Source organism: Copidosoma floridanum, unplaced genomic scaffold (genome assembly GCF_036245765.1).
Source record: "Copidosoma floridanum isolate Cflo_tuat_1 unplaced genomic scaffold, Cflo_Japanese_pri ptg000007l, whole genome shotgun sequence".
Taxonomy (NCBI): Eukaryota; Metazoa; Arthropoda; class Insecta; order Hymenoptera; family Encyrtidae; genus Copidosoma; species Copidosoma floridanum.
The window spans coordinates 3,949,897-3,965,384 of NW_028321884.1; the positions used below are offsets into that span (position 1 = coordinate 3,949,897).

The 15,488-nt window shown below is 42.0% G+C and overlaps 2 protein-coding genes across 2 annotated transcripts in view; one reads left to right on the top strand and one right to left on the bottom strand.

Annotated features, from left to right (window-relative positions):
• Trpgamma (Transient receptor potential cation channel gamma) overlaps nt 1–15,488 on the top strand; it is a 69,733-nt gene that overhangs the window by 24,405 nt on the left and 29,840 nt on the right. Inside the window, exon 2 of the mRNA XM_089588447.1 lies at nt 7,135–7,187. Within this exon, the coding sequence (XP_089444573.1) occupies nt 7,154–7,187 (34 nt within the window). The 5' untranslated portion in view covers nt 7,135–7,153. The remainder of the gene's footprint in view (nt 1–7,134; nt 7,188–15,488) is intronic.
• LOC106636565 (uncharacterized) lies at nt 942–4,090 on the bottom strand. The gene is made up of 6 exons (XM_089588858.1): nt 4,002–4,090; nt 3,004–3,208; nt 2,707–2,939; nt 2,218–2,636; nt 1,742–2,120; nt 942–1,671 (listed from the first exon to the last, which is right to left on the bottom strand). The coding sequence occupies exons 1-6, from the start codon at nt 4,079–4,081 to the stop codon at nt 942–944; spliced, it is 2,046 nt and encodes a 681-aa protein (XP_089444984.1). The 5' UTR covers nt 4,082–4,090.

The window sequence follows — 15,488 nt, forward strand, 5'->3', positions numbered from 1 at the left end:
CAACGATTTTTTTAAACCTCCGCAACCGCGTTTCTTTCACGTGAAAAGTTTACTGCTCGTAGTTTTTTTTTTTTTTGCTCGTTTTTTGGAGACAAGGGGGCATATACTTTTAGGAACAAAAATAAAATTCCTTTTGGAGATAAATCTCAATTATACATTCGCGGGTATCTAAAATAAACTCTGTGATAAGACAAGCAACGTACTCCCTCGAAGTTACTCGCGAATTCACGGAGGGGGAGTAGCAGCTGCGACGGCTTTGCCCTAAGTGGGATTCTCGGCGCATTCCAGCACCTGACATCGTCGTCTCGGCGAGAGACAGCTGCGGTTGCTTGGGCCCTAGAGAGACTTTTCGGCAGATAGTGTGCGACTCGAATCCCGAGCAACTATACCTTCTCTGCCATGAACATCATCTTCCGGGTGGATGACTCGATCGAGAAAAAACAGGCCAGTCTTTTCATGAAAAAGCCCTTTTGAAGATTCTCAAAATTTCGTCGAAAATTAATATAATGAAATCTTACAAGGACTTGGAAGGGTGTTTATCTTATCAAATGGCGTTTAAGTCATTTCTAGACACAAAAAGATTTTGAAAGTGTTGAAATATCTCGGAAAGATTTTGAAATTTTTTTTGATAAACTTCTTAAGACGTGAGAATTTTTTTTCAAGACTTTGAGGTGCTTGCTTGAATTAGAATGAATTTTACAATTCAGTGAGAAAAGTATTTGAACTGTTGTATCAATACGAATTTTTTCGCAAAACAGGACACTTACATGGGGATTGAGTAAGTTCTAGGTATCCGCATGTAAACATGCAAGAGGGAAGTCTTTATGAATAAAAATTGTTGTATTTTATTTATTTCAAATAATTTGTATAATTGCATACAAGTACATCATTGTAAAAAAGTTATGATTAAAATTATCGTTTGGCTAAAAATGAACGTAAAATTAAAATATAACTTCTGGGTAAATATGGTCCAGTAGATCAGACGTAGGCTTAACAAATACATAATTAGACCAACGTTTACGCATTATTTTTAACTCTCTCATATTGAGGTGAGAAAGAATATTCCATGCAATCTCATCTGGCAGACTTTCCATATTAGTTTTTTTTAATGTGCCTTCAAGAGCCTTGTTCAAACAATCTTTTGCCGTGATCAGTGCCATTTTCTTTTCTATGGCCAGATTAATGCGATTTTCTATAACATACTCATAGTACTTGATTTTATTCTTATTTTTAAACGATAAAAGCAATTTTCTGCAATCATTCAGCCGGCGTTTGTCTAACGCTTTCACGAAAGCCTCAAATGGCATTGTAACAATGTCATAGTGGGACATATCACTTGTTTTGACATTTTTTAACTTATTTAAATCCTTGTTGCAGTTGGACAGAATTTCCGACATGACATTATTTTTCTTCAAAAAACCCTTTGTTGGAATCAAATCCACGTGTAATTTATTCAAGCTTATTGAAATTGAATAAAAAAAGGTCACCAGATACATAAATTGATTAACATTACGTGAGTCTTCAGCGATGTCACGGCAAACTTTAATTATCGCATGGTTAATAGCTGTGTTGTCTCCATATTCCCAGTACAAGTATGCCATCTTCAGTCCAATCTTGTTATAGTAGGTGAAAAGTGTTGAAAAATAATAAGGTACTTTACCGGTAAAACGCCTGTTGACAGAGAATTAACGTTACGTATGAACCCAAAAAGATCTCCAATTATACAAATGCAATGGCTAACCTGTCGTTTCGAAGTCCAGCCTCAAGAAGTAATTTTAGGATGTCGTATCGCTGATATCTGACAGCTTTGCGTAGGACTCGATTGACATCGTAACAACAAAGTTTGCTCGCCTCTTTGATGTAATCTATCTCTAGCAAACGATCGACAACTTCCTCATAACCCAAAGTAGTGGCAACAATAAGCTCATCGAGCTTTGGTTCGGTTTTGTCATAACGAGGATGTAACTTAGGAATTGATGTGAAATATACGTCATGTCTTTTACGAACTTTACCTCTACTCAGTTTTTTCAGCATCAAATTCACTATCATCAAATCTTGTCTTCTCACAGCTAAGAAAAACGGTGTACTGTCCATGTAGTCAAATGCACGTAAATCACTACCTGCAAAATTTAATATCATCTATGGTAAACTTTGATTGAATCTACAAAGTAGAATGATAAAGCTGTTATTTTCAAAAATTGCTAGTACGGTCATTACCACGCTCAATGAGCAGACGAGCTATTTCGTGACACTCTGTTGTCCAGTTACGTTGTTTCAATATTACATGCAACGGTGTCTCGTTAAATTTATTTTTTTCATTGATATCCGCTCCTTTCCGAAGAACAGCTTTAACTTTAGTTATGTCGCGTGTACGAACAGCTTCATGCAAATCCAAACCGTCCACGCCGTTATGAATATCAATGCCTTTATAGTGCAGTAGGTTGAAAACAATGTTGTTTTTTCCCATCGACTGTCTGTCAAACACCATTCCATACATCAGAGCGTCAAATGAGAATGTGCCGTGGCTGTCTATTTTGGCTCCGTTTTCCAGTAAATACTCGAGAAATGGTATGTACCAGTCTGGTTTTATATGCCTGCGGCTTTCACTGTTGAATAAGTAGTGAGGGCTCTTTGCACTGTTGGAAATCATAATTATCAGATCAAATGAATGATAATTACCAAAAAAAAAAAAAAAAAACACTTCACCCAAAACCCACGAGTTCCTTCGCGACATCAACATGTTGTTCATTAATAGCGGTATCTAGCGGCGTTATGTTGGCTTTACTAACAACGTTAATGGAAATGGCTTTGTGGTTTAGCAAAAGTTTTAACATTTTTTCGCAACCCTTCCCAGCTGCGTAATGCAGTGCCGTACATTGGTATAAGTCTGCAATGTTTGGATTAGCTCCATTACTTAGTAGATAGTCTAATCCTCCTATCTGTAAATCATTGATCGATTATTTTAATAATGTATGTTTATCGTGAATGCATATTATACGTTACCTGCTTTTTTTCAATTGCCATATGCAGTGCCGACTTAAACATAAATCCGTCTTGAGCATTGACATCTGCTCCGTAATCAACAAGTAATTTCATTATCGGAAGTCTGTCATCAGCTGGAGTAGGATCAGTTACACTGACGTGATCGTAAACCATATGTAGAGGTGTTCTTAAACTCTGATCCCAATCGTTTATGCATGACCTGTCCCTGAGACATTGTATTTATGACATACATTTTTATAGAAAATACCAACTTTTGGAGCACTTACAACACTTCCGAGTGGTGGGAGTGAAAAAATATAATACATGTCATTTCTGCGCATGAGATGCAATACAATGGTAGTTTTCGTCGGATAAGTACCATCGTCTCCGGGGCTATTTTGCGGCCCGAGGGGCGTAAGGTAGCCGCGGTGCGATGGTGCTCATGTGGCGAATCCTATTTTTTCTACCGAGGGCACACCAGCCTCTCAAAAACGCCCAAGGTGGGAAATAGTAATTTTCGTACCTGGTGGCGCATGTCACCAGGACAAGCACCAGGTCCAAGGGACTCCTTGTGCTTGCCCTGGTGATCGCACACCTTCTCCTAGTGAAGACGCGGTAAACACGCAAAAGTGAAGAAAGTGGAATTTTTTTTATAAATGGTTTTTTTTTTTTTTATGTAAACATTAACAGCTAAAAATAGAGATTTTCATCGTTTGAAGTAACGTCACTATGTATTAAAGTGATTACTACACGATTATAATTCAATTAAATATACTCTCCTGACGTCATGTTTGATGAATCGAGCAACTTTAATACAATTTTACAGATAATCTACCGAAAATAGGTTCCCTTCAGCTGTGGCGTCATATCTTTTATTGCAACACTATCTACCGAATTTCAACCACAAAAACGACAGAATGAACACACGTAAAAATAGTATTAGACGCGAGAAACAGGTTTATGGATGAGAAAAAGAAACGTCGACTCTCCTCAAACAATATACGTAGTATTTTACTTACTTTTGCAAAATTCTAAAAACCTTATTCTTATCACCGGATCTAACGGCTTCGTGAAGACTTTCTTCGGTTGATAATTCCATTGTTATCGTGCTCTTTGATTTCGAAAGAGATTGTTATTTTCTCAACTTTTTATATATTTAATTGTAGGTATCTACTAGAAGCAAAAAGTTATTCGAAAATTCACGTCCCGCAATGAATTTGTTATTGCAGCTAGTTTTATCTTTCTACTTAACTTGCTGTGTGCAAAGTTGACGCTACAATGAGCGTCCAACTGTGCTGGTGTACTCGCGACTACAATGTTCGACTGTAGGTGATGAAACCAACTACCTGTTTATCTGTACGTCATTAGACGGGCCTATTCTATATTCCACTGCTCCTCATCAAATCGCGGTATAAATTTGAATTGTGAGTTACCTCTCAAGTATACCCGTCTGGACAAAACTTGTTTAGTACTGGACTCGGAAAAGAAGGAGGTTAATTTAGCATCATCCGTTATTACAGTTGAAAAGAAAAATTCCTCATGCACGTTGAGTCGAGTAAAGTATTTCCATTGGTTCAGTCCACGAGCCGTACAGAAAGGATTTGAAAATCCCGCAGCTAGTTGAATGATGAGTACACGCGTCGAAAGGAGTTCCGTAAATTTACATTTGATGTCCATGCACTTTCCGGTCAAGCAATGGGCGTCGCGAAGCCTACACTTGTAGGTACCGTCACCTTCTCTTGACCCGCACTCGTGTGTCACTCTCCGCGAAATCCAGGCCTCTGAGAGCAACAGCCGTGAAATCCGATTTCCCCCCTCCCCCTTTCATTCATTTCCGCCTTTTGTCTTTCTACCTCTGCGATGTTTTATCAACTTTTTTTTTCTTATTATGTTTCTTCTATACTACGCGCTTGGGCTACTGCTGTTCGCGTTTCGAATACGCATAAGCAAACAAATGTATGATATTGGGAGCTAAAGCTCTGATCAACGTATCGTAAGCTCCGCTTTGCGTCAAAGAGAACTTGTTGTTTTTTGGGTATACATTTGCGAATAGTGGCAAGGGAGAAAAGCCAAGCTTACCCCTCTTCTCAGGGGGTGTTTATGTAACCAAGAGATTTTCCTCGTCCCAAGTGGACGAGCATACCTGCGAGCTCTTTCGGTCTTGTAAGGTTGAATTCGTCATTAGCCCTTGCCGAGGATGACACGTAAAAGCAACAAGAGGGCAGTTATCACCACCGCAACGGAACCATAGACGGGACGAAGCGGAAGTCGAACGCTTCGTTTGGGATTATTGCGTGTTGCAAGGGAGGGGGGAGGCGAGCGACTATTGCTCCAACTAGCGAGAGATGTACTGATGTGGGTGTGTAGTTTGGTAAGGGTGAAAGGCGCCCTCTCGTTTGAATACCAAATAGATACGCGGTGGAGTGTGTAAGGGAAGCGGGTCGAGTTTATCAGTCCGCTGAATTCGGGGCTGATGCCACTCTGGATGTGTGTACAATCTCTCTCTCTCTCTCTCTCTTGGTTCTCTCTGTGATGCTGTTGGGGTTTCTCTAGCAGCTCTGGGCTTTGTTATCCAGAAATTTATTGAGCTGCGGCATTCTTGCTCCTTATTTTTCTTGCTTTTTTTTTTTTTTTTTTTTTTTTCTTTTATCGAATAAACTGGTACATGAGCAATTCGTAGCGAAGAAATATTACTAATAATACCCAGTTCAGGCATACGGTCGGAGGCCGACCGAGCGTGTAACTTTTTCCCTCTGTCAAACGTTACTTCCGGCAAAGGGAAAAGGAAAGCGTATCCAGTCGGCCACGTGAATATTCTTTTTCTTTTTCTTTTTTGATCGAATTGCGCTTTCCTTTACTCAAATGGAAAACATCGATGCTAGACGCTGAAAATTCATCGAGGATAGAGCGAGTGAATCTCTTCTTTTTTTTTTTTTTTTTTTCCTTTTGCTCGATAAACAATGCAAACAAACGATAAATAATCCATAAATGTTGTCACGTTTATTGGATCACTCCCTGCGAAAAGTAAAGAAAAAAGAGACTATACAGCAACAAAAAAAACAAGCTCTGACGTACATACGTATGTATATACGTCTGGGCTGCAATCACTCGTAACGAAGCGAATAAAAGATATAGAAGTGTCGCGCGTCAACAGCTTCAAGTCCCTCGAAAAAGAAGCGCCTATCTTTTATCGATTTCACGGGCAGCTCCTTTCCTCGAGTACTTACTTCTGCTATCCTCTCTTTCTTTTTCTCCGGCTCTTTCCTTCTTATCTTGGATGTCTCGGCTTTTTATAAATTCTCAACGAAATATATCAGAAAATGTATCGTGGTAATACATTTTTTTTTTTCTGTATTCATCTCGATGTACCTAATTATTGAAAGTGTAGCTCTGCTATTGGTGAGCCAAGAGTACAGCTATTCCAATTATATTAAGGCCGTCTATTTTCCATTTATACATGTATCCGATTTTTTTTTCCTTTGCCTCGGTTTATGAAAATATCTTTTTTCGTTCAAATTAGAATGTTTTTTTATCAACTTGGAATAAAAACATTGTAATTACTGTGATGGACGATTTTTTTTTTCTTATTCACCATTATTATACTATGTAAATAGCATTTTTTGAAGTTCTCCCTTTCCCTCACGAGCCGATAGACTGAATAAAAAACCGGACTCACTACCGCCGACAAACAGTGTCCCGTGCCTGCAAGTGAAATCTTGGCCAACCACAATATGAGCTCATCTGTCTGGCTAGTGGTGATTTACAATTTTTTGACCTCGCTTGTTTTGCTGACGCTATTTTCTTTCTTCTATTTTATTTCAACGATGCTTGAATGAGAATTGCCCGATGAGAAAAAGCGCGCGCGTGTGTGACCCAATTGAAGTCTTCATCACGAGTATAGTGCGTTTATTTCACTTTATTTTCATCACTCTTCACGTCACTATACATTTCATTTATTCCTCCCGTCACGTGACATCTTCAGGCCTTGCAATGTTTTTTCTTCTTTCTACAGATGCATGATAACATTCAACGCCACAAAGTAGAAATTTAATTGAAAATACAGCAGATGCTTTAAAATAATCAATTAACTGGAATATTATCCGTTAAGGGGTTTCGCGCTAATTTAGTGAATTTTTTGTTTTTTTGTTACAGATACGAGGCCAACACTGTCATGACAAAGATATACCGGAGATCGGTGAGTACAGGTATAGTACGAACCTTTTTCACTCGGACTAAAGCGTCACCGTCGCTTACTGTTTCGCTGGATATTAATGGCTAACGCAGTGGACAAGCTTTTTTCGTATTCAATGTACATACTCTAAATGTTTAAGTAGTAAGTACCAGGCGATGTACACCGTGGCCGAGAATTTTCATAATTTTTTTTAACCAATCAACGTCCATTGGAACGTGAAACTTTTTACAAAAAAGCTCGCGATCCGAACGACGTTGAAAGAAAAAAAAAAAAAAAAAAAACGGGTCCGCTAATTCATTCGTGAATCGCTATGCCGAAAAAACGTAGCACACATCGTCCAGTCGAGCTAATGGAGGTATGCACTCAGTATAAATCGACGCAGAAAAAAAAAGCTTTCAATAATCGTTTGAGGAACGGAATCCAACAAAGCTCGACTCCTCGCAGCAAAAATTCAGTCCCCAACTTTCCTATCCTATCGAAGTGCGCGTTGCGAAATGCAAATTGGCTGAGTTACAAACAGACCGGGGAGGAGGGGGTGGAACAGCTGGATAATTTGGAAATTCACGAGCAAGCTCTAATGCCCTTTGCCATCCGAGCGCGTTGGCCAAGTCCGCACGCTTGGATTGAATTACGAGAAAACACGGGCGTCCCGCTTTGCCGTGTTTAATCATTAATCTGCTAACTACGTTATGTACGGTATTCCCTAAATGCGCATCGCGCGATTCGTTCATTTGCGGTGGATTCATTGTTTTTTATTTCATTTTTTATTTTAAACTCTTTTTCCTACGCAATTACGTTAAACCGTGTAAAATAAAAGGTATACAGCTCGACAGTAAAGTTATCACGCGTATGAACATGAGCGAAGCTCAGAGCTTTGCGAGAAGCGCAAACGGGAGCACAGGGGGGTAGAAAAAAAAATTCCACAGCCGGGAGGTTTATAAAAGACGCAGCAGAGTCTCGCGAGTGTTTAAGGAATGGAAAGCCGACTTTACCCTTTGAAATTCAAAGGAAAAAAGTTTTTTTTTTTTTTTCGCCCAACGAAGCGCCGGAGCCTTGGACGTACAATAGAGAGTTCTATAGGTCGGCGCAAACTTTGAACCGCGCACAGTTGAAAGACACTTGAAAAAATACATCCCATTATGCCCTTTGCCACGAGCTAAAGCGCGGAACTCCTTGGATGCGACTTTCGTGTCCGCCACCTTTTTTTGGGCGCGGATTCTCGAAAATCGGTAAACCCCCTCCGTTGCCGTTTTGTACTCGAAAGAATAAATTAAAAAACACACGAGAGAAAAAAAAAGTCTCACCTGCGCTTTCAAATTTCCCTTCCTAGATGTAGAGATAACGCCTTATTCGTACGTGCGAGTACACACACCCGCAACAGACGTGTCAGTTTAATTCGGGGAAAGGATGAGGCGTGTCTCGTCGTTCTTCGCCCCCGAAAAGGGGGGTTGGGGTGGAGTACAGCCGCGCCAAGGTGGTCCCGCATAAGTATGCAGCGCAAACGCGGGTCCTGGAAATCCACGTCTGTCGGCTCACGCTCCGAGTACGTGCTTTTCCTCTCTGCTTCTCTCGCGTGGCTTGAAAAGACTCACGAGGATCGTCTAGGGAGTCTCGGCTGAATGTCAATTGGGGGTACGAAGGTAGGGGAGGAAGACGCAATCGATTAATTGAATCCTATTATTTGCTCTAATGAAATCGAGTACCTTACCGGTATTTATTGCCCCATACGGCGAATGAGATCACGCGAGGGGGAGGAGGACGACTGGAAACTGATTATTATGAAGTTGAGAAAGGATACGCTGTCCAAAAAGGGTTGGAAATGCGAAGAGCAGGAAATCTCGATTCTCAGGTGGCTCGTAACGAGTAGGAAAAAATAATTACAACGTACATAATGCCATTGAACCACAACATCTAATACAACTTACGAAAAAACATGGTACTGGATGCTACGTCTTAAAATATCAAATAAAAAAGTTTTGTGATGTAATGTATGCACCAGGGTCAAACTATTTTCTTAACGAGGGTGCAACAAAGCCTCAAGAGCTACAGAAAAGCACCTAAAAATTTTCCCAACGCTTATTGCTTGTTAAATCGCAGCGGGTAAAGTCAAAATTCACGCCCAAGACTGAAAAAAAAAAAAAAAAAAGATTATTCAAAGAATTTAGAGAGTTCCGAGAGTATCATAACGCGTACGATGCAAAATGAAGAGAAAATATTATTTTCAATCCTCAACTCTTGTATTTGGTATTTTCACGTCCCACGGAGTAAATAGCCGTGCCGTATATGGTTGTACTCCTTTTTCTCTGGTGGAAAGGTATAAAGCACCCCCTTGATACCTGTAGTGAATAAAAATAGATAAAGCATTCCACTCGTATATCGCGATATTCATACACTCGCTTTATCCCGCCGACGAGAGCAATTAAACAACAATTTCGTGGTTCATCGCTCGTTTTATCCCCCGAGCCCTCGTTCAAAATTCAAATGGACCACGATACCAGCCCCTTTTCCTCTCGGCCATCAACCAACACGCGAGAAGTGCAGTATAAGCCGCGCGAAACTTTTGCGTCATGGCAATTTCAGGCCAAGCGCCCAGTATAGACCAAGGCGGGAGAGAATATTGCCACTTTGCATAACGAATGGGCCATTTCCAGCTTATTCTCCACCGCCCGAGGGCGCAAAAGAAGGGGGTGGTCTTTGCTGGAGGGCTAATCGTGCGCCACGACAATCGCCCGATTTCGCTCGATCGAGCTCTCGAGATCGCGATTCAGCACGTCGTGTGTACACGCTGACTCGCCGCATGCATTGTTACACGGAACGCCTCTATAAATGGACCTCAATGCCGTCTCGTCTCCATAAACAGTATACCGTTGTCTTTCGCGAACTAATCGAAGGAAGAACCTTTTCATGCAAAAAAAAGAGCCCCCACCTTCCGGTGGTGCCTGAATGTGTGCTCATAAAAGAGGCCCGTAAAAGGCACTCGTGCCTTTTTTTGGGCGAAACTTTAGCCAGAACTAATACATCTCACGGTAGAAGAGAAAGAAGAGGAAACTTAACGACCACGTCGATCGGCTCTCCTTTTTCCGTTTCATCAATCTACCCCCGGCTCTTTTTCCCGCGGCGCTAATGGGCTTTTTTTCGGCCGCCCGGTTCCATCATCCCCGGCTCGTCTTACCCCGATTGATGCGTCCTGCGCTGGAAAGGTTTTTAATCGATCCCCTCTTTCCAAGCGCGCGCTTGCCCTTCGTCTCGGGGCTCTCTCTATTGTTTCCGGGAAAACTTGGAAATCAAGCGAAAGAAGAGAGTTGCGAGGGTCAGGGAAGTTTCGCGAGTCTACCTTTATTCCAAAAGTTGCGTTGCCACTGAATGAGCAGTGGGGTGCCTTTATAGTTTAGCTGAATAGGTACGCGTGTGTACCTGCCAGTCGGGTCCAGTTGAATTTCTTATATGAATCGTTGAAAAAATTTTTCCAACTGATTGAATTCGTTCGCTGCTCGTTAAAAAAGCTTCATCATTTTTTCTTATCAGCTCGTCGGTGTGTGTGTGGATCGATAAAAAACTGGACGGTGAAAAGGTGGGACTTGTATGCTAGTGTGAATGTCGATCTCTATCGTGTGACGCGTGTTGGCGTACACGTCAAAAGGACCAACGATTCGTATCATGCGTCAATAGACGAATTGGTCTTTTGTTTTTGCGGTAAACGCTGTAAATACAAAAATCACATCTCCATTGATGTCATGATTTTCCTACCCAACACGTCCAATACATATTTTCCATTTTATTCGAGCAATAAAAAATTTTTCCGCTCCTCCTCCGTCAGTAGGCACGACTGCCGAGATTTTTCCTCTCGTTCTGGAGAGGCAGCCAATTTGATCGCACGACAGCACCGTATATTCGGTCCTCGCTCGGTGTAGTTTAATCAATGCCGCGCTCCCCCAACGTAATAGACAGCCCACGGCACCGGTGTACCGATAAGAGGCGCCTAGTTTACCCTTAAAACTCGTACATACGCCAACAATAAACAAAAGCAAACAAGAAAGAGATAAATACATATGGAGCAAGAGTTCCGAAGAGCAGCCTGACTTTATCGGTCGAAGAATCGCGAAATCAGTAGTAGGTCGTCGTGATAGGCGCTCACTCGCGCGCTATCTCCGCTGCTGCTGTATCGATTACTATGTACACGTGCCGTCGATGGGGGAAGAGTTTAGATGACACCTCAGCGGAGCTCAAGCCCTCGTTCATTCACTCGTGCTATCGTCTTACTTTTTTCCTCCGATTTCTTTGTTGTTGGTACACTGCTATTTGCGACCACTTACATATAGTTGTAAGAATTTGTAGGGAAACAAAGAAAACATTGAATGAGATCGTTATTTGAAACGCCCACATGCACCCACACATACGCAACACATCAGACGGCAATAGTCCATATATAACGTACGATAACAACTCTCTCTCTCTCTCTCCCGTCGATGCCCTTGGCTGAACAAACGGGTCAGTCATTACATCACCTCGAGACTAATGAGAAGCGCACATGTATCCTGCGGGCACGTGTACGCGTAGACAGAGGAAATCAACGGGTTACCACTCGGCCGCGTTATTGGCAAAGCTTCCTCTCTGGCTCGGCGATGATAAGGTGTACGTGTCCTAATACCCCGAAAGCTGAAAATCACTCCACGTGCACGATTCAATGGGAAAATAAAAGTACGTTCATTCGTAATTATTAGACAATGGTGACGAAAATAGGCTTACGCAACAAAACCCGCAACACTTCCCAAAAACAACGAAACATGCAAAACATGCATGCGTACCAGTTCCCCGGTATAGGTCGAACTCTGTGTCGTAAAAGTTTATGCATTCTTTCGAACAATGGATGGGGGGATGGGGGGTGAGCTTCTTTCCTCGTCCGCTTCACGCGATAAGCTCGGCTTCGGAGCGAAAGCGGGTCGTATTATCACCGAGCTTGCACGAACCGGATGTAGGTGAGGAGGTGCTTCACGCGACATGACTGTCTTCCACCCCCTTGCCACACTTGTGAGTTTGCTGTTTGGATTTAGGGGTCGTTAATTGTTGCTCCATCGAAAGGGGGGAGGCTTTAGGATAATCGTTTTCGGAAATTTATTATTGGCTTCTTTCCAGGAGGGCAATTTTATTTTTTTTTTTTCCAATGGCTTATTTATCCAGAGGGAGGGTGTTATTTTTGGGGTGATTTTTTGGGTTACGTTGTTTATCGTACTGGGTTGGGGGAGTGAACGACCATTTGAATTTTGTTTCGCTGTAAATCAACATAACAACTCAATTATCGCTAGTTTATACTAATGCGGTTGATTTAAGAAAAAGATAAAAAAACAAAAATTTTCTGCACCACTGCGCAAACTAGAAAATACGGTACACCGGAACACTCGTCCCTGCGTCAATGGTGAAAAGACGATTTCGCGTAAACTCAAAAGCATCCCAGCTCTCAGCGAAATGGATGCGAAAAGTTTTTGTTGTGCGATGCTACTGCTCTCGTGTGTCAGGGGAAATGGAAATTCTTGCGTACAAGAAACCGAAACACACACCGAGACAACAGAAAGATGCGCGTGGATCGTTCCTCGCGTGAGTATACAAAACCACACATTTGCAGCTTATTTTGTACGCCATTTTCTGTTTTGCAATGTTATTCTAATGCAAATTTGTTACTTTCACACGATAAAAAAATTAATAATGCACGCGCGAATTCTGATGAATTCACACGAGTTCATTCGTTTGCATAATGTTTACCGCTGCATGGAACAAATATTTGCGATCATTTGTGCTCGTAGATTTCGCAGTTACGCACATTATCAACTATAAACAACAGTTACTCTAACGAGTACATTTTATTAATTTCACGATGTACACTTTAGGCTACATACAAAAAAAAAAAAAAAAAAATAGTAATAATTTCCATGCACATTTTCTTGCTACACTCTAGTAGTCCTAGATGTTAATACTAATTGTAATTTAAACAAACACCAAACAGCCCACGGCAAACACCAGTCCCTCGATGCATCATCGCAATTCTTTGCTAACCAGCTACCTCAAAATAATAGAGTCAAGTATCACCACAAGCGTGCTCAGGGTGGATCGGCGTCGTCAGGCGGTTGGAAAAGTAAAAGTAAAACTTGTAGTTCCCGGAGGCAAGGAAGATTACAGAGCACACGAGCGATTATCTCGAGCTCCTCCGGCGGAGGGATCAAGTGTCCCCGTCTATCTTCATTAGAACCCACTGCTCCACGGCATGCAGTTTCGATGAGGAATCGATTGCCCGGATTGAAACGAACGAACGAACGAACGAACGGGAGCAGCAACGTAACGGCGCGTGTATACGCGTACGTGTCTGTCCTCCGGAATTCAATTAGGACGCGCAGACGAGCTTGTCACCCCCTCGCCCACACCCCGCGAGAACTTCTATGTTCTCGTCGTGTTCTGGACAAACTTCGTGACCTTCCGTTAAATCCGTACTGGGGAAAACGCAAGGGCGTTGATTGCGGCAAGTAGAAAACTCGGCGTTTAGTCAGACGCCCCTTTGTAACTGCGACGGGAAATATTGACGAATATATTTTTCCCGAACAACTTGCCCCCTCCCCCTCCGACCCGAATTGCTTTCTAAGCTAATAAACACCATGTAGGGATGTAGGTAAAACTCATCTCGTTGCGTCAGCTGCCGAGGGGAGAGTCAAATTACTCGTCAAAACGAAAAGAAGAAGAAGGAGGCTCCTCCCTACCACCGCCGCTCGCATCGATCGAGCTCGGAGATTGCTCGGTGTTTTCCAAGCGATTTCCGCACGTCTCCCTAAAATTTGACACCCTCCACCAGCAGCGATCATTATTCGCTCACCGACACATGCAGACACTCGGTACGTACCACTGCAGCGACGGCTCCATCAATCACACGCCTGGGTGGCACCACGAGAGGAGTCGAGGGTGGGGGGGGACTTTTTTTGTAATTGCTGCTTCGGGAGGTGGTGCAGGGTATAACCGAGATTGTGGGAAGTGGGTGATGATGTGGTACAGCCCGAGAGGCCGGAGCTGAGATGGAATTAGGGTTCGCTGGGGAGGCTCGGTACTCCCGATGTGCGCACTGAATTCCGACGTATTGTCGAGTCACGGGTAAGTGGCACTTACCCGAGCATACGAGGTTTTTCATTGCAGGTGCTCAGCGGTGGGTCATAAACATTGTGGTATTGATGACATTGGCTCCTGAAAATAACTCACGGAGTTTATAAACAAATTGCGGGTACATCGTGGGAAAAAAAAACGGAGAAGAAGTTACGGAGAGTAGGAAAAAAAAATCCCCGAGGAAATACCTGTGATTCCCTTGGGGCAACGATAAGTGGATTATTTGGAGTTTGGAAACTATCAGCGGCATTTCAATGGAACAGCGGCTCCATTCTTTCGTCCCGATATTTAGCAGCCCCTATAACCAGAAAGGATATGTCAGAAATCGATAGTTATAAGGGGCTTTCATTCTTAAGATAATTATCATGCAATACATATACGAAAAATAATTTTCTTTTGCTTGAACAAGCAAAGAATCCTCTAAAGTTTTAATGCTCAATAAAACACGCTTTACAAATCGATAGCTCATTGGTATCTTGTTGTGACCATGAAAAAAAAAAAAAAAAAAAAATTTACTCCCTTTTACTGTTCTCAACAGAACAGCACCAGCTTGAATTTATAGGTGTACCTGTATGAACTTATAAGGTGAAAGACGCGATGGACAACGAGGATCTCGAGAAAAATGACGGGATAAGCTGGTTGTATCGTAGAAAAGTCGGGTGCCATTGCGCGCCATCCATACGGAAAATTCGTTATTTATTTCTCAAGTTTATCGAGGATGGAAGAGGCGAGGGGAGGAAAAACTTTAAAAACTTTTTGTCGTGGTTTTCCAAGGAGTGCGATGGAATTAGTAAGAGGTGCGAAAAAACGATAACGCTTTGCAGGGGTAAAAGTTTCAGTGCGAATAAATTGGATGAAATTGCTTTTTCTCTATCGCGGGGTAATAATCTTGAGTGTACCTCCCGGGAATAAAGGGCCGGAAAAGTAGAGAAATAGCCCATATTACACCTTGCAAAAGTATAAGAGATATATTTTTTTCACAGAGGACAAAGCAAAGGAGCAAAAAAAATCAGTGTTGGGAACAAGTACGTGCAGAAACTGTTGATCAAAGAAATAATTGAATAATCGTACGGAGCTTAGGGAACAGGGGTTTTTCCGTTGATATTTTTTTTTTCTTGCTTCGTTCAACAGCTCCTGTGTACGCACTAAAAACCTAACACGAATCCCTCGAAGTCTT